Source organism: Cryptomeria japonica, chromosome 1 (genome assembly GCF_030272615.1).
Source record: "Cryptomeria japonica chromosome 1, Sugi_1.0, whole genome shotgun sequence".
NCBI lineage: Eukaryota > Viridiplantae > Streptophyta > Pinopsida > Cupressales > Cupressaceae > Cryptomeria > Cryptomeria japonica.
In genome coordinates, this window is record NC_081405.1 from 631,485,472 (window position 1) to 631,513,099 (window position 27,628).

General features: G+C 40.7%; 1 protein-coding gene across 3 annotated transcripts in view; it reads left to right on the top strand.

Annotated features, from left to right (window-relative positions):
- LOC131042462 (SAGA-associated factor 29 homolog A) overlaps positions 1–27,628 on the top strand; it is a 215,044-nt gene that overhangs the window by 30,521 nt on the left and 156,895 nt on the right. For all 3 annotated transcript variants that reach the window (XR_009105261.2, XM_057975746.2, XM_057975745.2), the window contains exons 2-3: positions 17,964–18,057; positions 18,255–18,328. Coding sequence is in view for 2 of the 3 variants with exons in the window: in XM_057975746.2 (XP_057831729.1) it covers positions 17,964–18,057; positions 18,255–18,328 (168 nt within the window). In the remaining variant the exon portion in view is untranslated. The remainder of the gene's footprint in view (positions 1–17,963; positions 18,058–18,254; positions 18,329–27,628) is intronic.

Sequence of the window (27,628 nt, forward strand, 5' to 3'; positions counted from 1 at the left end):
AAGGACTTCTTGGCCCGAAAAAAGGCCAAAAGCGAGTAAAGTGAAAAAAGTTTAAAAACTTTTCAAAGTGTGCCTTTTGGGCCGAATTTCGGGGGCCAGAGTTAAACGTTGAACTTAATAAACTTTTCAAAATACACCTTTAGGCCGAATTTCGCCTAAGAATGTGAAAGCGCAAACTTATAAACTTTTTCAAAAATTCCTTTCAGGCTGAATTGCGCAAACCAAGTGAAAACGTAAAAGTTTAAAAACTTTTCAAAAGTGCCAAAGACCCGAAATTCGGCAGGCACATGAAAATCGCGATATTTTGGAAAAGGAGTTAAGTGTTGAGGTTTGCATTTTGTTCATTTGGCCCGAAAATGGGCAATCATCAGCAAATTTAAACTTCGACGCTTTTCATTCTCCCCTTTTAGCCCAAAGAAAGGCGGAATTAGAAAGCATTAAAGTTAACTTTCAAAAAACCGCCTTGTAGCCTGAAAATGCCGAAAATGATGAAAGTCGCGATATTTTGGAAAAGGGCGTCGTAAGTTTTAAACCTCGCAAAAAGCCCATTTTTGCCGAAAATCGCTAAAGCAAGGGATAGGGTGTTAGGTTTTAATTTTTTGCAAAAAGGCCTCACGGGCCGAAAATTGCTAAAGCGATAGAAACGGTGTTAAGTTTTCAGAGTCTCCTCAGCTCCGAAAATCACCCAGCACCCAAAATCGTCGAGCTAGGTTAAATCACAAGCAAAGAGGAAGGTGTTTTCAGGGGTTTGCAAAACTCTCTTTTGTTTCAAAAGTCACCAAAGAAGGGTGGAAATCGCGCAGTTCATAGGCGGCGTCTTAACTGTTTCAAGCTTTCAAAATACTTCTCTTAGTCGAAAGTCGCGATAAAAAGGGAAGGCGTTTAACCCTTTATTCTTGCAAAGCCTTTTCAATTTCCTCCGTAGTCTAAAAATCGCGAGATGCTAGTCGGAGGAAGAAGTTCTTAAAAGTTTACAAAAGGGCCTTGCAGGCCGAACTTGCACAAAGCCTTTCCTAAACCCGAAGTTTGGGGAGATCGCAGGATAGACACCTTGTTCGCCAGGTAAGTTTGTTTTTGTCTCCTTTAAAATCATTAGTTATGCAAAATTGGTCGTCTATTTGAAACATTAAACATGGCACAGAGGTGAACTTGCCAAAAAATTAACTTTGAAATGTAAATTTCAGGCTTAGAGAAATTTTGTACATTTAAAAAAACTGAACTTAAGACTTCGAGTGCAAAATTGGCAATCATTAAACACCCTAGCCCTGAACCGCAACCAAGTAGCAGATTTTAAACAAAGAACTTAATAGCATTTCACTTCCAAATTAATCAGGCTCTTTTATTGAAGCATCGTACTTTCTTCAAATTTCACATTTCCCATTGATCCTTATGTGCTGACATCATCCTCTATTTTGACTAACCTGTTTGTTTCCTTTATCTCGTCTCGTAATCCGCATCCGGTTGTGCAGGATAAATGCCTAAATCTACAGTAGAATCCTCAAAGACGCCTGGTGCAATCGGAACATCTCCGGTCTCTAAATCTGACATTCCCTGCAAAGGCGAGAAGATGAAGTACGAGTACCAAAGAGGAGTGAGGGAGTCAAAAGTTTAGAGCATATGGGAAAACATAGGTGATATTGATTTGGGCCATATAGACATTCAAGATTTTAGAGACCGGGTATATTCCCCTAACGCCTATGGCAAGCCTAGGCGGATGATGGAAAGTGGTATTGCTCAGGCAGCAAAATTTCCCCATTCGTGCAAAATTATGAGCTACTAGTTGAGGCTGCCCGACATTATCAGCCAGAGACCAGACTAGTGGTTCTATAAAATATGGTGCTAGGTGATTTCACACCTGAGGCCATTGGCAATGCATTTGACATCCCATTTTCTGATAATCCCATCGCTACAACTATAGATGAAGCCCTAGTTGCTTACGACATGAATCCTACTAAATGCAGGACATTGATAAACGAAGAATGGTATAAGGAGAGAAGGGCTCCGAGTATTAGGATTAGTAAAAAGACCCCCAGGAGTGACTTTCATAACGAGCATGGTGATATGGTCTCCTTACTCAGTCGGGTTATGGGACACCCTCAGTCTATCTTTTTTGAGGAGTAGATGTTCTACTTTAGGGAGTAGGTCTTTGCCGGGAAATCCAAGTTTGACTGGGCTCAGATCATCAGTGATAATATCCATACACAACTGATCGAACTTGAGGAAAAGAAGTACTTCAACATGACCTCCTACCTGGTTTATATGCTCGCTCGACACCAGCCGTTGATAGGATTAATCAAGAAGGGTGAAATCGGGAATGACCCAAATCAAGTCAGGGTGTATGATTGTTACCCTGAGCTACAGTACTACGACATATCTCAAAGGGAAAAGAACAACGCTGCTTATGCAATTGGTCAATATGAGCGTGTCAATGACGCCTTTACAATGCGCCTAGTTAGGTTGATGCAGGGGGGATTACACATAAGGCTCTTCGAGCAGCCTACCATTTTGGTACAAAAGCACGATGCTTGGTTTATTCAATTCCCTAGGTTCACCTATATCAGGATAGCCGGCTTTGAAAGAGCTCTGTTCTGACTTCCACGCTATCCGATAGACAAAATAGTCCTTATGGAAGTTGAAAGGCAAGCACATCTAGCGGGCAGGTTACTCAGAGATAAGTAGTCCGGATTCACCTTCCCTATGATTTTGGGTGCCCTCGATGTGCACTTCAAGAATTCAGTACAAGCTGATGAGTCACTTGCTGAATTAGCATCTTATGGCCTACAGGAACATTTCCCAAAGAAATGTTTTGATCATGACAATTTGGCAAAAAGAGCCTATGGCAGGCGCTACAGAGCAAAGGCATCAATTGAGGACTATTGGAGCAACTATTCTGATGACTATGAGGTCCAACGGCGTGAGTATTCAAGGCTAAGGGTGCAGCAAATGCGGCTTTATGAGTACCGTCGGGTCCCAGATCAAGTGACAGATTCTGGCAATTGCTTGTAGGTCCAAGAGTTTGAGGCAGTAAAGTAACTCTTGCCGGGCATTGATTGGTCTCAGGATCCGATTACTAATTTTGAGGCAGTTATGGCAGCTCCAGGAAGGTATACCGATCACTGGTTATCCCAACAAATTGAGAGACTAACCCATGAAGGAATCCAATTTACATACCATATGATGGGCAGTCTCGATTCCCAGTCTTCGGAAGATGAGGGAACCTCAAGTGCACCGAAGGAAGAGGTTGAGAAACCCGGAAAGAAGAGGAAGAAAGCCAGAGCTAATAGAGGGACTCGGGCATCAAAAAGAACTAGAAGGGAAAAGATCCCTATTAGAAGGCCAGAGGTCAGTTCGTCATCCAAAGATCCCAGTTCCGAGGATGACGTAGTCGAGCTTGACTATATACCTGCTCCACCTTCCCAGAGTGATGTGGATGCGTTTGAGGCTAATAATCCTCCAGCCCAAGGTGAGCCAGATGTGGAGGTCAGGATCATTGGTTCTAATGAACTTGGAAACCAAGTTGAGGAGGGAGAAATTCCACCTAATCAAGAGGCTGGTAATCTTGAACTCACACAAGGGAGTCGGCATGAATTACAATTGAATAACGCCGGCAAAGATGACACCACCGTTGAAGGAGAACACAAGGCCGATGAAACCCACGAGCCCGACAGAATTGAAGAGCAACCATCACAAGGGGATACCCGACAGTTGTTTAGTGAGGTAGGGGAGAACTCAGCTATAAGTAAAGGGCTGGATACTGCATCTGTTCCTTCTATGACAAATCAATTGCAGATAGGCAGTGAACCAGCTGAAACCTCTAAGGAGCAGAGTGGGAATCTGGCCATAACATCCGGGCAGACCATCCCACAAGATTGGCTAGTTGCTCGTGCACAGCAGAAAGTAGCTGTCAAGCCTCCACTTGGAGGATATCTTCTCTCGCATAGGGGAAACAAAATCCAAAGGCAAGAAGAAGCCCAAGACCTACTCTTGGATCACCAAGGATGAGCAGAGGAACCGCACCATCCATATCCCTACCCCACCTGTCGATAAGCCAACAGATCAAATTGCATTGGCCGATTATAGCACTACTACCGTCCCGATAGGGTGAGCCACCAAAGAGCAAGAAAGGGAAGAGTTCAAGGACTCCGTGCAGAATATGCTCAGGCAACTCGACGAAATGACTGCTGAGAGAAACATGTTTTGAGTTCGTGCTGAGCACGCTGAGGGGTATATTGATCACCTGCTAAAACCATTACAACATGCCCCTGAATCCCATGTTCCCCCATTGGCATTGGTAGAAAGGACTACAACATAGTTTGAAGGAGTACGTGATACCGCCAAAGCTGTCAAGGAATGGATTCGAGACATTAAGGAAAAGGGAGAGTGGATCATTGAAGATGTAAAGGAAATGGCCCACCACCGAGAGACCATTCTGGTCAAATTGTTCGAGGTAAAGAGGGAATGTCTTGGGTTCATGAGGTGGTTGGTACAATTCTTCCCCTCATGAGGGCTCTTTTCTGGACCCACACGTAGATTCCCACATTGTCCGCTATCCTGGATCCTCATGACATCAACGTTTTTAAAGAATGGTATTGGATTGCCAACATGAAGAATGACACAAAAGGCACCATTAGTAAAGAGCAAGAGGCATGCGAGGAAATTTTGAAAAACATGAGGGATCTTGGTGGAAGGATCCTCCGATCAAATGGTTCTGGGCTGGAAAAATAGTTTGTTTGATGACCAAGTACAACCAGATTGGGAGGATAGATTTAGAATTGATAAGGTCGTGTACTCCACGGAGGACCTAGAGTTTTCCAATGGATTGCATTCAGACATTTTATGTTTTGAAGCTCATCGGTTCGATTGGAAGGATGGGTTAAAGCATGTAGATCGCCACTTGGAGGGTATGCAATATAAAATACGCCATCCTTCTATGCCTCCAAGCATGGTGCTGTTCCAACTATGCATCAGATTTCAAGACTATGTTTAGGTAGAACGTTCGGCAGGTCGGGACCTCTGGAAGGAGTATTTGCACGGCGAGGATGAATTTCTGGAAAAAGGGTCTACAACAGCAAAGGAGAAAGTGCTTTCATAAAGTGCAAATTTCTTTTAAAATCTTAAAAAGCAATTTTTAGGCATAAAGTTCATTTCTAACTGCCAAAACAGTTGTAAATCTTGAGCTCCGTGCATGTGCACTTTTTGGTAGTTATTAATTACCTTTTTGGGTAGTTATTGTTTCTCTTTTTGTTGTTGATATTTTGCCTCCCATTTATGGGTATGGGCAGTTTTGATATAGGATGAATCTGGCCCACTTATTCAAGTTTAAATCTTGGCCATTCATCCGTTTTTGGAATCTATATAAAGGAATTAGTTCCTCTTTGTAAGGGAGAAAAAACAAAGATTGTTGCAGAAACTCTGGCAAAATACATACAGGATTTAATGGAAATTAAAGCTGTGTTTGTTCTACTGTGAGTGCATCGTCCTCTTCTCCATTTATTTCATATTTCTGCAATTGTATTTAATTTCAGACAGTTATTTAGGCATATATTTGATGGAAAATCTTGGTTCATACCATTAGGAAATAGTTGATTATTGTTTCCTTTGCATGGTTAGTCTGAACCCTTTCTGTGCTAAGTTCAGTTATTAAATTTGGATGAATAGGTGTAAGAACCTATCATTCATATCTAATAAACTTGAAAATTCTAAATCCTTAGATGATTGCACTAGTTTTTACCTAGTTGTGCTAATTAGCTGGCGAAGTAATTTCTAGTTCTTTTGAGATTTTTGTCTATGTGTTGAAATATGTTGTCGTAATTAGAATTAGTTAATGTTGTGCGTTGCACACGCTCCCTGTCGCTGATAGGGTCCCCCTTCCTGTTTTTGAGCCTTTTGTCCTCGCCCTGTTGAGTTTCGCGCAGAGTGTCTCGCGTCCTTTCGAGCAAGTCCGCGATTGGTCCGTAAAGTGGTGGTGTCAAAGAAAAGAGCCGATGAATCCATTAGGCTAGTCTAGCCCTCGGGCTCGAATGCCAAGAGTTTGTTCGAAATTTTGAAAATCGCATTGGATAGGCGTAAGGTGATAGAAATTGGCGAAGCCCGGCAAGCAAGAGCAGTGTGTCTAAAGGTCGCATGAGGACCCAAAGTCACCGTTTTTCGCACGAGAGCTACGAGGTAGATTGCATAAGGTTTGTCTCCATGATGTTTGTGGGATTTGAGTAAAGGATGATTTTCCCCTGTTGATGAGGAAGGGGCGACTTTCCTGGCCAAAATGCCGAGGTTGTGAAACTTGCCCAAATGCCTTAGAATTCCAAAGCCTCCAAAATCCAAAATTTGTAGAATCTAGCGAAAACTGGCCTAAAGTCCGAAATTTTGTTTAAGTTCCCAAAATTGCCTTATGGGCCCAATTTCGGACGCAGAGGCCAAAATGTTAAAACTTCACAAGGTTGAAAGATGGCTAAAATCGCCCAGGGCGCCGAATTTCGGACCCTGGGGCGAAAATTTCAAAATTCAAAGTTTCCCAAATGGTCCAAAAATGCTTTTTAATTTTGCAGAAGACCCTTTATGGTCCGAAATTCACTTAAAACCTCAATTTCAGACCCTGGGGCTAAATTTGAAAATTTGGGAATGTTGCAAAAAGCCCCTTATGGTCCAAATTTCACTTAAAATGTCCAAATCCGGACGCTGGGGCCAAAATTCGAAGTTTTGTGTAAATTTGCAAAAAGGTGGTTTGGGTTTGAAAATGCCTCCAGTTCGCTAAAAACGCTTAAAACCCCGAAATTTGCAAAATATGCTGAAAGGTCCGAAGATTTTTTAAGTTTGTGAAATATGTTAAATGGCCTGAAATTCACTTAAGTCCCCAATTTCGGACCCTGGAGCTGAAATTCGAAAATATTATAAAGTTGCAAAAACATCTAAAAACTCCGAAATTTGCGAAAAAGGGCAAAAGGTCCGAAATTCCCCTTGAGTTTGCAAAATCATACAAAAGGTCCAAAGTTTTTTGCGAAAGGCGTTAAGCTCCGAAAATCTTCAAAATTACAGAACGCCTTGAAGCTCCAAAATTTGAGAATATGAAAGTTTGCGAAAATGGGCCTAGGGTCCGAAGTTTTAAAAGTTGCGAAACATGTTAAATAGTCCGAAATTCTTTCAACTCGCCAAAAAGCCTGAAACTGCAAAATCCCAAAAGCGATGAATGCTCCGAAGTTTGCATAACTTGTAAGAGGCGTCTAGGTCCGAAACTCCGAAGTTCTTGTAAAATCTCCGAAATTGCATAGGCGTTAAAGATAGTGAATGCTCCGAAATTCGCCAAAGACGCGAAAATCGCGAAGGACGCCATAGCTCCGAGGTTTGTATAGCTTGCAAGAGGTGTTATATAGTCCGAAGTTCGCCCTTAGGGTTAGATAAAACAAAGTTTAAGTTTTGGATGGGCCTCCATATCCCCAAGGTCGCAAGTTGGAAGATAGATGCAGAATTTGCAAAACTCGCCAGAAGGTTTGAAAATGAGAAGATAAAATGCCATTCAGATTTGTAAAACCCCCTCCATGCTGCCGCATTTCACGGAAAGAAAGATCACGTCCGATTTTGAAAGGGAAAGAGAGCCAATTTCGCACGATTTGCATTCAAGGTAAAACGTTGCAAACCAGTAATCATTCAAGTTCAGATTGCCAGTTACCCAAGGTAAAAGCCATTTAAAAATGATAAATTCCTTTCAAACAGCAACCGTGAAAATTTGAATCAAGGAGATAACCGTTGGAATTCAAAACTTTGCAGAATTGTCCATTCGTCTTCACGCAGCAAGGTCGGGCAATTCCTCGCCATCCGTTTTCGTCAGGCAAGTGCACTTTGTCTCTCGTAATCATTTGAAATGCTTATTAATCAAATGGACGCTTGTGCAAAACTGATTAGAATGCTTGAATTTTCGAAATCTGCATCTTTTTCGATTGAAAACGTTGTGCAAAGCAATCAAAACTAGAATTTGCTCCTAAGATTTACCCAGAAATTGCATTTTTCAAACTTAGGAAAATTTTTTAAGCTTTGTCCCTGTTGAGAATTAATCCAGAAAGTGTTAAGTATAAATTCGCGATCAAAATCTTCATGAATAGTTTGGTTTAAAATCAATCAAGCTTTTAGCTAGAAATGTCGCTCCATGTCCAATCTAAATTTTGAATTAATCCTTGAATGCTGGAGTATTCTCTATCTAACCTGCCTTACTTCTTTTGTATCGCCTTGTAATCCGCATCCGGCTGTGTAGGATAAATGCCTAAATCGGCGGTAGAATCATCAAAGACGCCCGCTGTAGCCGAGACATCGCGAGCATCCAAATCAGATATCCCACGAAAAGTTGAAAGGATGAGGTACCAATATCAAAGAGGAGGATTGAGGGAGTCAAAAGTGCAGAGCATCTGGGACAATGTCGGTGATACCGACCTTGGCCATATTGACATTCAGGACTTCAGGAATTGGGTCTTCTCCCCTAACGCATATGGCAAGCCTAGACAGATGGTGGAAAGTGGCATCGCCAGGCGGCGGGATTTCCTCCAGCAGTATAGAACTATGAGTTAGTGGTAGAGGCCGCCCAACACTATCAGCCCAATTCCAGATTGGTGCTCCTTGAGAACATGACCATCGCCAACTTCACTCCTGAGGCCATCGGCGACGCATTCGACATTCCCTTCCCAAACAATCCCATAGCCACAACCATAGATGAAGCACAAGGGGCATATGATATGAATCCGGCCCGATGCAAAGCACTGATCAACGAAGAGTGGTACAAGGAGAGAAGGCTTCCAAGCGCCAGAATTGTGAAAAAGACCCCAATAAGTGATTTTCATAATGAACATGGGGATATGGTCACATTACTCAGCCGAGTTATGGGACTTCCTAAATCCAACTACTTTGAAGAGTGGATGTTCTATTTCACAGAGCAAGTTTTCGCTGGGAAGTCTAAATTTGATTGGGCCCAGATCATAAGCGACAACATCCACACCCAGCTGATAGAGCTTGAAACGAAGAAATACTTCACTATGACCTCTTACTTGGTCTACATGTTCGCCAAGAACCAGCCGTTGCCAGGTTTGATAATGAAAGGTGAAATCGGGAATGGGCCTGGTCAGGTGAAGGTCTACGATTGTTACCCACAGCTGCATTACCAAGATATTGCTCAGAGGGAAAAGAGCAGCCCGGCTTATGCAGTTGGCCAATATGAGCGCGTCAATGACGCCTTAACAATGTGCCTGGTCAGGCTAATGCAGGGAGGATTACACATAAGGCTCTCAGAGCAAGCTACTATTCTAGTACAGAGGTATGGAGCTTGGTTTATTTAGTTCCCAAGGTTCTCCTATATCCGAATAGCAGGCTTTGATGGTGCCCCTCTTCGACTTCCACGGTGCCCAACCGACAAAATAATTCTTATGGAGGTCGCAAGGCAGTCACATCCGGCCGACATCTTACTCAGAGAAAGCAAGCAAGCTGGATTCGCGTTTCCCATGATCATACGCAACCATGATGTCCACCTAAAGACTCCCACCCTAGCAGAGGAATCCCTCGCAGAGCTGGCCTCTTATGGTCTACAGGACCATTTTCCGAGAAAATATTTCGATCACGATAATCTGGCAAAGAGAGCCTATGGCAGGCGGTACAAAGCAAAGGAATCAGTTGAAGACTATTGGAAGAATTGCTCTGATGACTACGAGGTCCGGAGGCGGGAATATTCTAGACTGAGTGTGCAGCAAATGTGACTCTTTGATTACCGTTGGGTCCCAGATCAACTCACAGATTCAGGGAATTGCCTCCAGGTCCGAGAATTTGAGGCGGTAAGGCACCTTTTACCAGGCGTGGATTGGTCCCAGGACCTGATCACCGATTTCAAGGCAGTCATGGCAGCTCCAGCAAGGTACACAGATCAATGGTTACATCAGTAGATTGAGAGGCTAATTCACGAAGGAGTCCAATTCACCTACCACCTAATGGGTAGCCTTGATTCTCAGTCCTCCGAAGATGAGGGAACGTCTAGTGCACCTCGGGAAGAAATTGAGAAACCAGATGTCCAAGAGAACAAGAAGGGAGAAGATTCCTATAAGGAGACTAGAGGTCATGTCATCGTCAAAGGACCCTAGTTCGTCCGACAATGTAGTAGAATCGGATTATATACTTGCTCTGCCTTCCCAAAGTGACGTCGACGCATTTGAAGCTAATGATCCTCCCGCGCCCGACATGCTAGAAGCTGAGCTAAGAGCCCTTGAATCAACCGAACTGGGCAACCAAATAGAGGAAGGAGAGATTCCATCCATCCAGGGGGTCAAAGTGCATGAACCCACTCAATAGAGCCGCCACGAGTTGCTGCTCCACAATACAGCCAAAGATGACTCTACCGTCGAAGGAGAGCAAAGGATAGATGAGACTCATGAGCTCGAAAGGACTGAAGAACAACCATCACATGAAGATACCAGACAGTTGTTCAGTGAAGTAGGAGAAAATTCAGCTGCAAGCAAAGAACTTCGCATCTCTTCCACCCCTCTGATAGCAGAGCAGCTACGAATCTGTGATGAGTCGGCTGAAAATGTCAAAGAGTAGAATGCAAACTTAACCTTATCATCAACCCAGACAGTGCCTCAAGAGTGGTTGATTGCCATAGCCCAACGCAAGGCCGCCACCAAACCACCTATTGATCTAGAGGACATTTTCTCGCGCATAGACCAAGCGAAAGCTAAGGGGAAGAAAAAGCCCAAGGCATATTCCAGAGTGACCAAAGACGAGCAAAGGAACCACACTCTTCACATTGCCACCCCGCCTGTAGACAAGCCAACAGATCAGATTACACTGGTAGATTATAGCATCACAACTGTCCTCGTTGGACGAGCCACTAAGGAGCAAGAAAAAGAGGAATTCAAGGATTCAGTGCAGAATATACTCAGGCAGCTCGAAGAGATAATAGCTGAAAAGGACATGTATCGGGCTCGTGCGGAGCAAGCCGAGGGATACATTGATCAGCTCCTGAGGCCATTACACAATGCCTCCGAATCCCATATTCCCCCGACAGCATTGGCGCAAAGGACCACAACAAAATTTGAGGGAGTACGGGACACCGCAAGGGCCGTCAGGGAATGGATACAAGACATCAAGAAAAGGGGGGAGCGAATCCTTGAAGAAGTAAAAGAGATGGCCCACCATCGAGAACTCACTCTAGTCAAGTTATTAGAGGTAAAGAGGGAATCCCTCCACATGCACGAAGTGGCTGCCACTACCCTTCCCCTCATGAGAGCTCTTTGCTGGACATGCGCAGATTCCTACATTGTTCGCCATCCTAGATCCTCATAGCATCAACACTCTTAAGGAATGGTACCGGACTATCAACATGAAAAATGATACCAGAGAAATTATTGACAAGGAGAATGACGCATGCGAGGTGATTCTGGGAAACATGCAAGAACTAGGTAAGACAATCCTTCGATCGATGGTTTCGGGATGGGTAAACGACTTGTCCGATGATGCAATCCAGTCGGACTGGGAAGAAAGATTGGGAACGGATAGGATCACCTATTCCGCAAAAGACTTGAGTTTTGCTGGTCAGTTCCATTCAGACATGTTATGCTTTGAGTGTAACCGCTCCAGCTGGAAGGACAGTTTAAAGCACGTAGACCAGTATCTCGAAGGTATGCAATAAAAAATTTGTCATCCTCCTATGCCTCCATTCAATTTGCTATTCCAATTATGCATCAGGTTCCAGGAATATGTTCGTGAGGAACGTGCAGCAGGTCGTGATCTGTGGCGGGAATGTTTGCATGGCGAAGATCAATTTCTAGAAAAGGAGTGTGAGGCTGAAATAGAGATAGTGATTTCTCAAAAGTGCTTTTTTCTCTCTAAGTCTTAAAAGTGCACTTTTGCACCAAAAGGTGATATTTGACTTCTAAGTCAACAAAAATGTAAAATTTTATTAATGCACCTTTTTGGATTATTTTTGAAATAGTTTTAATTATCCTTTTTGTGTAGTTATTGCCCATTTTGGGGTGGTTGTTGATATTTGCCTCCCATTTATGGGTATGGGCAGCCATGCTTTATGGATGAATCTGGGCCACTTGTTTAGATTAGATCTGGGCCATTCATCCTTTTTTGAAGCCTATTTAAAGGGGACTGGTTTCCCTTATTTTGTAAGAAGTTCTTGGATTGTTGCAAAAGCTTTGGCGAAATTTACAGGAATTAATGCAAAGATTAAGACTGTTTTCAAAGTTTCCTTGTGAGTGCATGGTCTCCTTCTTCACTTAATTTAGAAATCTTTCAGTTATGTTTTTTCCTTTACATAGCATTTTCAAGCAAACATCTGATAGAATCCTCGCAGTCCATACCATTGGGGAACGGCTGATTGCCTTTCTCTTTGCATGGTTAATCTGGACCTTTCATGCTTAGTTCGGTTATTGAATACTCACTATGAATGTAAAGTTCTGATGTTGTACGTGATAACATGAAAAATATTATTTTCCTTTGAAGATTGCACTAGATTTATGCAAACACTGTGCTTGAGTAGCTGGTAATGCTTAGTCTTGTTATTTGGAGGCTTCCGTCTGTTTGATGAAACTACTATCTTAGTTAGAATTTACATTTCATGTATCTCTCTCTCCCTATCCTTCCCTCCTTTTTCCCCTTTTTTATCCAGAAAATCCACAGTCCCATTAAAAGCAGTATCAACTTAACCGAAATTATTTGATAGAAAGATTATAAAAGTTCCATGGAACTTATCTATAAATTGCCTATCTCAGCGTAAGTCCCCCTTGTGTTTCCAACATAAACACATCTAACCACTGAGAAATCCCGCAGTCAAGACCTAACAAAAGAAACCTTGAGGTTGTCCCCTTTGATCAAATATAAAAAATAGCATTAGGGACTTCCTTTTCTCAAGAGAGGATAGGATACTCAGCTGGTTATTCTATTCTGTGTTGGCCGTATGGAGTTTGCAGCAATGCGATTTCAGACACGTCAATAGTTAGCTGTTCTTATTCACCCTTTATCCCTCTCTCCTTTTTTTCCTTTTTTCATTAAAGAAACCATACAGTCAAGCTGAAATAGTATCAATCAAAGGCAAAATCAGATGATATAGGACTGTTAAACTCTAGGGAACGTATACGAAACCAATCCTGTCTAACCATAAGTCCCCTTTGTGTTTCCAGCAAAACACATCAAACTACTAGGCTATAAAGGCCACTAATAAACCCCAAATCTGAACTGAGACAATTTGTCAAACACTTGGCATGCACTGAATTGTTTTGTTTGTGATGTAGTGTTTCAATATGATAGTTGTTTTGAGCATCAAGTACAATTGAGATAACAATACCAATATCGAAATGTAACACAATGAAACTCTAAATATTCATGCAAGGACTTCAATGCTAATATATCATGAATTTCCCAAATTCTGATTGCATTGTTCAGTAGACTAATTTTCTAAAAATGTATGACTGTTACAAACTCTTACACATGAGCACTGAATTTATGACAAGAGAATGTATAAACTATCACACATGAACAATGACCTTGCAATGCACCTTCTCTACTATATCAATCCAACTACAAGATAGCAATGTCTGATTACAATGGACTGTTTTCTGAATACATATATGACTGTTACAATTGTGCACTTCTATCATAAAAATTGACAACAAAAACCATGCAATGGAACCTGGAAATCGCTCCTTGAACTCCGATTATGAAATGCTGATGAAAGGAGGACTGGACTGTCCCAAGAATGCCGTGCTGTCATTACCGTACTGTCCCTGCTGCAGGCCGTACCTGGGTCGTACTGTGCGGCTGGAGTACCAAATTTTGAGCTGGGATGAATTCAAAACCCTTATTCACCAAATACAAGCCCTCAAATCAACCTTCAATTGAAATCCAACATGAAATGGCTGAGTACCATCTCCAATAACGCAACCCTTCAGAAGATATTTCACTTCCTCAGTTATGCTAATCTAAGGGAGTTATCGTTCCCAAAGATCAATGATATTTGTAGACCTTCAAGCTCCACAAATGCTCAAGTAGATGCACTAGAGAAAATAGACTTCGATGCCAAATGAGAGACCCATGGGGTCTATTTATACACTTTTTAGAATCTTCCTCTAGAAGTATCCATAACTTTCTAGAAGTATCCATAATAGAATCTTCTAGAAGCCTCGTAGTCTTTCTAGAAGTATCCATGACTTTCTAGAAGTATCCATAATAGAATCTTCTAGAAGCCTCTTAGCTTTCTAGAAGTATCCATAATAGTCTTTTAAAACCTCATTGCACTTTTTAGATAAAAAGTAACTTCATAAAATAAAAAGTGCATCTCAATAACATTTTGGCCCCAAATAAAAAGTAATAATAAAATATAATAAATATAATGTCTCCAAGAGCATAATGAGCCATCCAATCACCAAATAAACGCCAAAATGACTCTCTCATCACAACCATCTGCCTACGAGAGTTTGGAATAGACAAATCCACGTAAAGTGTCATATCATACTAAAGAGGGGACATGACACTTGTGTTTCCAGCATAAACACATCTAACCACTGAGAAATCCCGCAGTCAAGACCTGACAAAAGAAACCTTGAGGTTGTCCCCTTTGATCAAATATAAAAAATAGCATTAGGGACTTCCTTTTCTCAAGAGAGGATAGGATACTCAGCTGGTTATTCTATTCTGTGTTGGTCGTATGGAGTTTGCAGCAATGCGATTTCAGACACGTCAACGGTTAGCTGTTCTTATTTACCCTTTATCCCTCTCTCCTTTTTTTCCTTTTTTCATTAAAGAAACCATACAGTCAAGCTGAAATAGTATCAATCAAAGGCAAAATCAGATGATATAGGACTGTTAAACTCTAGGGAACGTATACGAAACCAATCCTGTCTAACCATAAGTCCCTTTTGTGTTTCCAGCAAAACACATCAAACTACTAGGCTATCCAGCAGTCAAGACCTGACAACCAAAACATTGAGGTCATCCCCATCGATCAAATTCACACAGCATTAGGGATTTCCTTATCTCAAGAGAGGATAGGATTCTTAGTATTTCTATTCTGCGTTGGCCGGATGAAGTCGTAAGTTCCGTGACTTGAGACACGTCAACAGTGTGTTGCATTGCACCTTGCATTTTCAAGTTTTTTTTAAGCATTTAAATATTAATTTAATTAAATCTAAGGTACTTTTTCACCAATTCACATATTATAAAATTGGGCCCTTAACCCTAAGTGTGCCCCTTTTTATTTCATTTTAATTAATCTTGATAAAGTCCTAATTTCAATCTTCGAAGCACATTTTCACATATCTAAACACCTTGGATTGACCCACTGAGCTGGATTTGACTTGTAATCACGATATTTTGCATCTCTAGAAATTTGGAGAAAAGTCGGTTGGATTGGGGTGAGCATCATACCGGTCCAGACTTTTTATCCCCAAATTTCGAGATCTTGATTTGGCGGGTATTATAATGGTCAAATCTCGCTTTGTGTGAAATCTCATCAATTCTAGGTCGGCCTATGATAAAAAATTAAAGTTAGTGATTCGTATATATAACCTTTTCTTTCCCCATTTGAAGGATCCATTCTCTAGCAATTGAAGGAGTCCTCTAATGAAGTGAAAGTGTAGGTTTTATGTGGAGTCTACAATCAGCAAATTCATCATCCATCAAGCCTTCAACAACCTTTTTCATCATCAATGGAAGCTTAGGAGGTGTTGAAGAAGAATAAGGAGATCACCGACTGTTGATTGGTTTGTACCTTTCCCTTAGGGTTTGACATGGTTTCTTGTTATTTTCATGTTTCTATGTGAGTTTTCAGATCTACATATCATTCATTTTTAGATTTATATTATTGCTTTAGATCTACATTGCATTTGTGGTTTGAAGCATTTACATTACATTCATTTAGGGTTTTTACTCCAAGCATAGGGTAGAACTCTAGTTTTGCATTTTAGCTCATAGGGATCTTACAAACACATGAGATTCTAGGGCACACACATTTTTCAATATTGTATTGGCTATTTTTGGAGGTGGAAACCACCAAAGCAAGGGGTTTGACTAAGGCAAAATCCTATATAGCCACCTACACACCATTTTTCAGATCACAGGTGCAGGTATAGGTTTTCGTCGGAGTTGCAGATTTCTGGGAAGTCTCATTTAACAGGCACAAATCCAAATGCAGAATTTGGACCCAGACCTCTGGGATCGAAGCGTCCAATGCCCTAGTCCTCCTCATTCAATTGCAAGTTTTGGCAGTTTAGACTCGAGACACTTCAGTTTGCAGTTTCTCAATTTTTGTCTCAGTCTGGTAATAGGAACCAAAGTGCCCAGTGCCCCAGTTTGGCTCAATCAAGCTCAAATTTCAGTATTAGGTGCACATCAAAATTCTCCTCTCAAATCTATACTCTATGTTTCAGTTTCATTCCTATATCAGTCTGTTTGTGCAGTTATCTTGGTTATTTTCTCATACATTTCATTAGGATAGTTTGTTATCATTTTGCATTTGATTCATTTCCCTTCCATATCAGCAAAAGGAATCGAAACCCTAAAAGTATTCCTTGACTCTGTTTCACAAGAGGAAGTCAACGTGAATCACTTCCTTAGGCTCTTTCGTATTCCAGTGGGTGAATGAGAGTGGGATTAGGTCTTAGTCTACTTGATTCCATTTTTATTCAACACATTTTGGTGAACCCGACCTTCTTGTATTTGTATTTTTTGATTAGATCTAATAATTGCATGTTTTCTTTTAATCAAAAACATAAAAAAATAAAAAATATTGTTGTATACATTGTGTGTTTCTTAGTTTTATATGTATTTTCATTTCAAAAATGTTAGATCTTTATTTGCAAGATTTTCATTCATACGATGATGCATTTTCTTATGATGATTATACGTTTAGTAAGGAAGAACTTGATGAGGCTCTTGATGAGTTTCTTTATCCCAAACCTTCTAAACGAACATTTTGCCAAAGATTAAACAACATAGTTATTATGCCATTTCGTAGTGATGATGAAGATAAGTCGAATGACTCTTCCCATGAAGTCATTCCTATTAAGTCATCCTCCAAATCTAGTAACATGGTGATTTATGACAATCCCCTTTATCATGATTTGTCTCCTTTTGAATCTAAACACAAACCATTTAGTAGTCATGACTATGCTATGTTAGATAATGCTCTTGATGATTTCGTGTCTACTACAACTTATTCAAACAATGATCACACATCTAAGAAATTGATTAACATGATAAATGTGAATGAATATAACTTTCATACATCTCCTAATAAACCTGTCCTTGTGGTTTTAGTCCTCCTTCAAATTCACAGCCTCTTAACAAGTCTCTCTTTGTGGTTCAAGGTGGTTATAATAATGATGCCTTTTGCACTTCTAACAAACCAGTTATTACTGTGCAAGGAGTCCTTATGAGTATGCTAAATAGATTACCTAAGAGAGTTATAATTTGGTTGCTCACACATATAATACAAGGAATAATAGGCAAGCTAATTGTCCTCCGGTTATCCCTTCTTCACTTCCTGCTTCCCAACCTATTCTTCCACAAGCACCTCGTATCTGACAAGCTCTTGGTAAGGAGTATGATCTTATTCACTAGAATTTTTTGTCAATGTGTATGTACGCTGACATGTATTCAATGTGCTAATAGTTTAAAATTTGAACAATATTTGTTCACTATTGTATAGTCTGTTGAATGGCACAAGTAAACTATTTATAATTTGAGAATAGTCTAAAGTCTTTCTCACTGTATGCCATCATTTCTTTTCAATTTCTTTTCATTATCTGTTATTCTTATCCTTATGATGTAATAATCACATACTGCTTATGTACAGAAACAATTTTTAGCCCCTTATTTTGTGCTATCAATGCCTTTATTCATTTGGATGCGGCTCTGGATTGTTTGATAAATAATTGAACTAAGATATGGTTCAGTTCTTCTGTATTTTGCTTAGCTTTTCTTAATATATATTGCAGCTCCAGAGAGTGCACTGAAGTATGGAGATAAGCTATGGCTGAAACTTCGGTCTTTGTATGTTGCAGCAAATAAGCTTGCGGAATGTGAAGTAACGTAAGCCCTCTAAGATATTAGTTTTGAAAAGTCAGTGAAGTAGACATGATTATGTTTGTATGAGTTGTGGTGTTCTTTCGCTACTCATTGTTAAAATTCAGACTCAAACTTTTAACTCTTTTTAAACAGTCATTCTCTTATATTTTTAAGTTTTATCACTTTGTAGTTTAACAATACATTTGGCAATTGTGATGCAGCGTATCAATTGATCTCATTAGCCAGCTAGATACTATCGAATCTGTACAAACTGTGTCTCAACAGAGAAAACAAGGTTTGTAAATGCCTTTGCTTCTGGACTGAACTGCCAAAGGATATTTTTTGGATAGGAAATTGGCATCACAAGGAAAATGTGAAATTTTAATTTTCTTTATTTGCAAATTTAGAAACAAAGTTCACCATGGAATACCAACAGTGAGCACTGACAAGGTTGTTGTCCTTGTTTCAGCCAAAAGAGAGACACCTATCAGAAATTTAAAGGAAGTTTAAATTTGGAGTTATAAAATTAGTGAGAATATGATTTGCACTAGAGTTCCATAGCTGGAAAAACAGAATGATTTTAACCGTTTTAAATAAGTTAGACTTAGAAATCAATATAAGAATATTGCATCATTTAGGGTGGGAAGTAGATGCCATGATCAACAACTAATAATTGATAGATATTGGACTTCATCAGTCTAAAGTTGAGTTCTAACAGTAAATCGGAGAATGTGGTACTTAGAGTATCTTCTAGGAGACTTAATAATCACGAGTCCAACCAAAGAGGCTTAATGTAGTGTTGACGTGTCTAAAATCGCGGAACTACGAGAGAATGTGGTACTTAGAGTATCTTCCAGGAGACTTAATAATCATGAGTCCAACCAAAGAGGCTTAATGTAGTGTTGACGTGTCTAAAATTGCGGAACTACGACTTCATCCGACCAACGCAGAATAGAAATACTAAGAATCCTATCTTCTCTTGAGATAAGGAAATCCCTAATGTTGTGTGAATTTGATCAATGGGATGACCTCAATGTTTTGGTTGTCAGGGCTTGACTGTAGGATAGTTTAGTAGTTTGATGTGTTTTGCTGGAAACACAAAGGGGACTTACGGTTAGACGGAATTGGTTTCGTACAAGTTCCCTAAAATTCACAGTCCTATATCATCTGATTTTGCCTCTGATTGATGCTATTTCAGCTTGACTGTATGGTTTCTTTAATGTAAAAGGAAAAAAGGAGAGAGGGATAAAGAGTGAATAAGAACAACTAACTAATTCTAACTAAGACAGCATATTTCAACACATAGACAAAAATCTCAAAATAACTAGAAATTACTTCGCCAGCTAATTAGCACAACTAGGTAAAAACTAGTGCAATCATCTAAGGATTTCGAATTTTCAAGCTATTTAGATATGAATGATAGACTCTTACACCTATTTATCCAAATCTAATAACCGAACTTAGCACAAAAGGGGGGGTTCAGACTAACCATGTAGAGGAAACAATAATCAACTATTTTCTAATGGTATGAACTAAGATTTCTATCAAATATATGCATAAATAACTGTCTGAAATTAAATACATTTGCAGAAATATGAAATAAATGGAGAAGAGGACCATGCACTCACAGTAGAACAAACACAACTTTAACTTCCATTAATTCTTGTATGTATTTTGCCAGAGTTTCTGCAACAATCTTTTTTTTTTCTCTATTACAAAGAGGAATTAATTCCTTTATATAGAATTTCAAAAACGGATGAATGGCCAGGATTTAAACTTAAATAAGTGGGCCAAATTCATTCTATATCAAAACTGCCCATATCCATAAATGGGAGGCAAAATATCAGCAACAACAAAAGGAGAAGCAATAATTACCAAAAAGATAATTAATAACTACCCAAAAAGCTGCTCCAAAAAGTACACATGCTCGAAGTTCAAGATTTACAACTGTTTTGGCAGGTAGAGATGAACTTTATGCCTAAAAAGTGTTTTTTTAACATTTTAAAAGAAACTTTCTCTTTAGGAAAGCACTTTCTCCTTTCCTACTGTGGACTCCTTTGTAATAAATTCAACCTTGTCGTGCAAGTACCCTCTCCAAATATCCCGATCGGCTGCACGGTCTACCCGAACGCAGTCCTGAAATCTTAGACATAACTTGAATAGTTCGGTTGTCAGTGACATAGGAGGATTAAATATTTTATAATGAATACCCTGTAGGAGGCTATCTATATTCTCCAGTTCTTCCCTCCAGTATGATTTATGATTTTCAAAGCATGATATGTCCACTTGCAGCCCACTAGCAAAATCTAGGTCCTCCATGGAGTAGGTGACCTTGGTTTTAAGCCTGTCCTCCCACTGTGGTTGCACTTCATTATCTTATATACTATTTTTCCAACCGGGAACCATTGACTTGAGGATCTTTGCACCAAGATCCTTCACATTTGATAAAGCCTCATTGCACTTATCTTGCATTTTATTGATATTATCCTTCATGTCGTTCTTCATGCTGAGAATCCAATACCATTCCTTGAAGGTACTGACATTATACGGATTTAGGATAATATCAACAGTGGGGATTTGAGAGCAGGTCCAAAATAGAGCCCTTATGAGGGGCATTGCCTTGGCAATCGCCTCATGAGTGTTATAACATTCCTTCCTTAGCTTACACATTTTGATAAGAGTAGATTCCCTATGGAGAGCCATTTCACGTAGGTCCTTGAAGATTTGCTCTCCCCTTTCCTTAATGCCTTGAATCTATTCTTTGACAGCTTTGGCGGTATCACGTACTCCTTCAAACTTTGTTGTAGTCCTTTGTGCTAATGCCAACGGGGGAACATGGGATTCAAGGGCATGTTGCAATGGTTTTAACAGGTGATCAATATATCCCTCAGCTTGCTCAGCATGAACTCGGTACATGTTTCTCTCAGCAGTCATTTCGTCGAGTTGTCTGAGCATATTCTGCACGGAACCCTTGAACTCTTCCCTTTCTTGCTCTTTGGTGGCTCGCCCTATTGGGATGGTTGTAACGCTATAGTCGGCCAATGCAATTTGATTTGCTGGCTTATCGACAGGTGGGGTAGCGATATGGATGGTGCGGTTCCTCTGCTCATCCTTGGTGATCCGGGAGTAGGTCTTGGGCTCTTTCTTTCCTTTGGACTTTGTTTCCCCTATGCGAGAGAAGATATCTTTCAGGTTGATAGGCGGCTTGACGATTGCTTTCCGTTGTGCACAAGCAACTAACCAGTCTTGAGGGATGGTCTGTCCGGATGTTATGGCCAAATTCCCACTTTGCTCCTTAGAGGTTTCAGTTGGCTCACTGCCTATCTGCAATTGATCTGTTATAGAAGGAATAGATGCAGTATCCAGCCTTTTATTCATAGTTGAGTTCTCCCCTACCTCACTGAACAACTGTCGGGTATCCCCTTGTGATGGTTGCTCTTCAGTTCTGTCGGGCTTGTGGGTCTCATCCCCCTTTCGTTCTCCTTTGACGGTGGTGTCATCTTTGCCGACGCTATTCAATTGTAATTGATGCCGACTCCCCTAGGTGAGCTCATGCTTACCAGCCTCTTGATTAGGCGGAATTTCTCCCTCCTCAACTTGATTTCCAGGTTCATTAGAACCAATGATCTTGACCTCTACATTTGGCTCACCTTGTGTTGGAGGATTATTAGCCTCAAACGCATCCACATCACTCTGGGAGGGTGGAGCAGGTATATAGTCAAGCTCGACTACGTCATCCTCGGAACTGGGGTCTTTGGATGACGAACCGACTTTCGACCTTCTGATAGGGATCTTTTCCCTTCTAGTTCTTTTTGACGTCCGAGTCCCTCTATTAGCTCTGGCTTTCTTTCTCTTCTTTCCGGGTTTCTCAATCTCTTCCTTTGGTGCACTTGAAGTTCCCTCATCCTCCGAAGACTGGGAATTGAGGCTGCCCATTAGATAGTATGTAATTTGAATTCCTTCATGGGTCAGTTTCTCGATTTGTTGGGATAACCGAAGATCGGTATACCTTCCTGGGGCTGCCATAACTGCTTCAAAATCAGTAATCGGATCCTGCGACCAATCAATGCTCGACAAAAGGTATTTTACTGTCTCAAACTCTTGGACCTGCAAGCAATTGCCAAAATCTGTTACCTGATTTGGGACCTGACGACACTCATAAAGCTGCATTTGCTGGACACTTAGCCTGAAATACTCACGCTTTCGGACCTCATAGTCATCGGAACAGTTCCTCCAATAGTCCTCAATTGATGCCTTTGTTCTGTAGGGCCTGCCATAAGCTCTTTTTGCCAAATTGTTATGATTGAAACATTTCCTTGGGAAATGTTCCTATAGGCCATAAGATGGTAATTCAGCAAGTGACTCATCAACTTGTACTGAATTCTTGAAATGCACATCGAGGGCACCCTAAATCATAGGGAAGGTGAATTTGGACTGTTTCTTATCTCTGAGTAAGCTGCTCGCTAGATGTGCTTGCCTTGCAACTTCCATAAGGACTATTTTGTCTGTCGGATAACATGGAAGTTGGAATGGAGCTCCCTCGAAGCTGGCTATCCTAATATAGGTGAACCTAGGGAATTGAATGAACCATACGCCATACTTTTGTACCAAAATGGTAGCCTGCTCTGAGAGCCTTATGTGGAATCTCCCTTGCATCAACTTGACTAGGTGCATTGTAAAGGTGTCATTGAAACGCTCATATTGACCAATTGCATAAGCAACGTTGTTATTTTCCCTTTGAGCTATGTCATAGTAATGTAGTTGAGGATAGCAGTCATACACCTTGACTTGATTTGGGCCGTTCCCGATTTCACCCTTCTTGATTAATTTTGTCAGTGGCTGGTGTCGGGCAAACATATAAATCAGGTAGGAGGTCATGGTGAAGTACTTCTTTTCCTCAAGTTCGACCAATTGTGGATGGATATTATCATTGATGGCACTTTTGAAAAGTTTTTAACTTTAACGTTTTATTCACTTGGTTTGCGCAATTCGGCCTGAAAGGCCTTTTTTGAAAAGGTTTATAAGTTTGCGCTTTCACGTGTTTAGGCGAAATTCGGCCTAAAAGTGTATTTTGAAAAGTTTTATTAAGTTGGACGTTTTAACTCCGGCCCCCGAAATTCGACCTAAAAGGCCTTTTTGAAAAGTTTTTTAGAACTTTAACTTTTCCCTCTTTTGAGCGAAAATCGGCCCAAAAGGCCATTTTGAAAAGTTTTAACATTTTTCACTTTACTTGCTTTTTGCGAAAATTGGCCCAAAAGGCCATTTTGCAAGGTTTTTAACTTAGAAGTTTTTCCCTCTATCTGGTGAAAATCGGCCCACAAGGCCATTTTGCAAGGTTATGGAATAGACATTCTTGCCCACTTAGTAGACTTCTTAGGCTTTAAAATTAGTTCTCCCTTGGATTGATTTTGGGTATTCAAAATGCGAAACTCTTTGCGCAGAACTCCCAGGCCATGTGACTTAAAATCCAAACACGCCCTTTCTTTAATGACCACAAAGCTTATTTCTTCACCACTTCCTAGATCCCAACAAAAGGGACGACAGACAAAATCAAAATTCGAAACTCAGCAGGACGAAGGCTGAAAATTAAAGATGGGGACCCTGTCGGTGACAGGGAGTGTGTGCAACGCACAACATGTAGGAGGGTAACCTTTGCTCTACAGTGAATAAAAGGAATAATCAAAAGGTCTAGGTTACAATGATGAGGGTAGTTGAGAGTATGGGACAAAATGACAGTATTCTATTTTTGTCGCTAAATATTTTGGATTTTTTGCATTTGTGTTTACTTATTCAGTGCTTTGGATCTTAATATTGTGACCTATCATCAGGACAAAGATAAATAAAAGGCAATAATTTCTTGGTGCAAACTTCTAACTGTTCATCTTGTCTTTGTAGATAGATATGATTTATAGATTGCTCATTGGATAAAGGGTGTTTACATCCACTAGTCATTGAACTTTGTAAGCTAGTATGAATAAAATACAAAGGTAGAATGATACATAGTAAAAATGTTTTTTTTATTTGGCAATGGAATGAAAATATACATTGAATGGAAGTGCATCTGAAATTGAGTCAACATTTCATCATAGTAGATTTAGCTTTTTCTTTATTATATTCCGATTTATGCTCTTCAAAATGGTTCCAATCAATAATAGTTTTGTTAGATTACTCATCTGACTAATGCCTACATTAATATTAAAGTTTATTTAATTCCAATAAACAAAATCAAATATTTTCAAGATTCACAGAGCAAAAGTCTGCCTAAAAATGTGAACAACCAATTGAGTTGAGGTCATCTTTATAATTAACAACTAAGAAGTTGGGTTTGACCCTTGCACCTCTCAGGTGAATGGCTTAAAGCATACAGATACAACACGTAATGCCATAGATATCAGATAAAATATAAGAGATGTTATTCCATTCATAATCGTGTGTCACAAATTACATTCGGAAGTATATAAAGATGTCGAGGGGGTGCGAGTGCCAACCGTCGCACCGTAACTACCATCCCTCGGCTGCCGAACTAACAAAAACAATTACAACTTAATTAACTAGTTTTATTTGCGTACAATATTGCTGCTAACATCATCCCCCCCAAAAAACAAGGTCGTCTCCTGACGACTGAAAAACAACATGGAAAGATTACAACAAAAAACTCAGGACTGAGAAGGGGGTGGAGGAAGAGTCCCTAGTGGAGAGAGGGCAGCGCTCAGGCGAGCGCGCAACTCGTAGATCTGTTCAGTCTGCAGCTTGAGGTCCCGCTCTGCCACTATAATGTCCCCATTTTGCGAGCATCAGAGTTTGTAAGAATTAGCCTATCATTTGACCCTCATAGGCTAACAATTACTGATAGAGGGCCTCGTGTGGCAGTTACTTGGTGATTAGAGACATTACTCTTCAGCTGGATTCAGGTTTTGGCCTTTGCACAGGTTTTTTGACTCAAATTGGCACACTTACTATTTATAGTAAGTTACTATTTTGGGAGAGTCAGGGTTCCTATTAATAGAAAGACACCTGAGCAGAGCTTATTGGCAGTGTCGACCTTGATTGGGCCTTTGCAGCTATTTCTAGACTCAGTTCCACATACTTACTATTTATAGTAAGTCACTATTCAGGGTTTCTATTTTTAGACAGGCATCCAATCACATGGAGAATAGGGAGAGTCGACTCCTGGCTCAGACGGCTTAGCAATCAGACAAGTACATCAAGAGATAATAAAGTTTAAGTGACTTAAGTGATTTATTTAATATTTTAATATTATGATAAAGTTCTAAAGTAACTTTATAATAATAAAGTCACTTTAATATAATAAAGTGCGTTAAGTGAATAATTTAATGTGGGAATAAATCTTTCATCCCACATTGGCTAGGAAGGTGTTTGAGCTCTCTTAAGGAAAGAATAAAAGGAAAGGCAAGAGTTCATTCTCGGCATCCAGTTGATGAATAGTATTTTGATTGATTTTTATTGTGGAGCCTAGGGCTTTCGCAATTTTCTTCTTTGATCATAAGAAACGAAAACTTCCTATTGATAGCAATTTTGAAGGTGTGAAATAACACCTGAATTATTGCAGTTGTGGGAAAGAATACTTCAGTTCTTTCATTTGTGCAAATTGGTGAAGTTTTCTACAAGGGTTTGAAGTTTATCGTTGGGGAACATTTATAATTGGTTGTGAATCATCCTTCTTTGGCACATGGAGTTATATCATTCTTGTTGGGAGAGATTATCAACAAATTATTGAAGGTTTTAAGAGCAGATTGCAAGTTTGTTCTTGCTGCTACAGTGTGCATGAACAGTGCACGTGAACAGTGCCGTGAACAGTGCGCTACAGTGCCCTAAACAGTGCGCATGAACAGTGCCATGAACAGTGCGCTACAGTAGTTGGAGTTCTATAGAAGGGGATTTAGAGAGGTTGAACAGCTATATATATGTGACAAGGGATTTGCATATGAGGAGAATCAAACCAATATATCAAGGTAGCCATTGAAATACCAGGTTTTCTATCTATGGTCATTGTATTAGAAAATCATTACTTCATTGCATCATTTTCTATTATGATTATATCATGAAATATTTGGAGGTTGCATATGTTTAATGGAGATATAATTTGCATATTCCACATTCATGGTAACATTCAACATTGATCAGCCATTTAGCTTTCATGCCAATTGTTTGCTTAAATGCCTAATGGCTGTAGGTGTACTTTGGGATGCATGACAAGTGTTTGTCTTAATGTCAACTAGCTGTACTAGTTAATTTCAGTCATTACATATGTGTGGAAAGGTCTAAAACAGCTAGTATATCATTTCTATAACAACTTTGCATTGTTAGAAGCTTTCCTTAACTTCATTTGCAGCCTACAAACCCAAAGAAGACAAAGAAAGAATTCACTACAGCGGCTTCAAACATTGTATGCCAAATGTTTGACAATATTCCTTGGTGTTCATATAAGCAAAACAGGGTCAAATTAGCCAAGGGATACTACAGCCACCATTTGGTGTTCTATCGCTGTTTTCACCATCAGTGCTGCCTCCAAGACTTCCTTATCTTTTTGGTCCACCTGCTCCAAAGCGCTACCCAGTCAGTTCTCCAACATAGTTCTGTCTTCGTGCACTTCCTCCAACCGTGCCTACAAGGCACCCTTAGCCGTCCTCTCTTCGGCTAATACTATCTCCAAGGCAGCTCGTTCTTCATCCCATGCGGTCGTCGCCCGAGCCAATTGCTCTCTATGGAGCTCCTCCGCTTGCTGAAGCCTAGTAGCCAACTCGTCCCGTGCCAACACGACCTCCCTGCGCTGGGTCTCTGTATTGTCGGCAATATATTGCGTCCTCGGTAACTCATAATAAGTTTCTCGAAAGGACTACTCTATTCGCCTCAACAATGCCTATCTGCTGGTTTCGCCAACCTGCTCCTGGAGGTCCCAATTCTCCAACATCTGTAAGGTCTCTGTGGTAGGCCATCCACTAGACTCAAAGCACTGAGTAAAGTGGGTCCTGCACATGTCCCTCATAAACTCCAGTAGTTGTTCCAACTCATCGTTTGCCCGGGCCTCGCCCTGAGACTGTACGAAGGCTGCCACCTGTCTGGCTTCCACCGCCATATATCAGCCAGGAACTGCTCTAATTCCCTGTCGCCATCCCCTCTCGGAGATGCTACGATACCATGCTCCTCCATAGCCCCGTGGGAAGTCTGTGGGGAGCTCGGGGTGAACTCCTCTTGCGTAGGGCTCAACATCAACTCACGGATGGGTGAGTGGTCCCTCGGTACACTCCGCGTCGGTTGTGGCGAACCATCTCCAACGAGGTCCACAACCTTGTGAGGACTCTGCTCACGCCTTGGAGAAAGGACTACTGTTCCAGCCGGGGCTATTGGTGCCAACTTGAACCGGCTCAGCCATGCATTCATATCCTGCTGAGAAGGGGGACCGGTCTCTCCAGGAAGTTCCACTGGTACCCCCATCTCCCCAGTGTCTGTCCCTCCAAACTCTACTATTGTCGTGGGATGACTCTCATCGACTGCCAAAGACTCTACCAGTGTCGTAGCCGCAGGTGGGGGAACCATAATCACGGGTGTCCGGCCTTGCCCAAAACTAGGAACG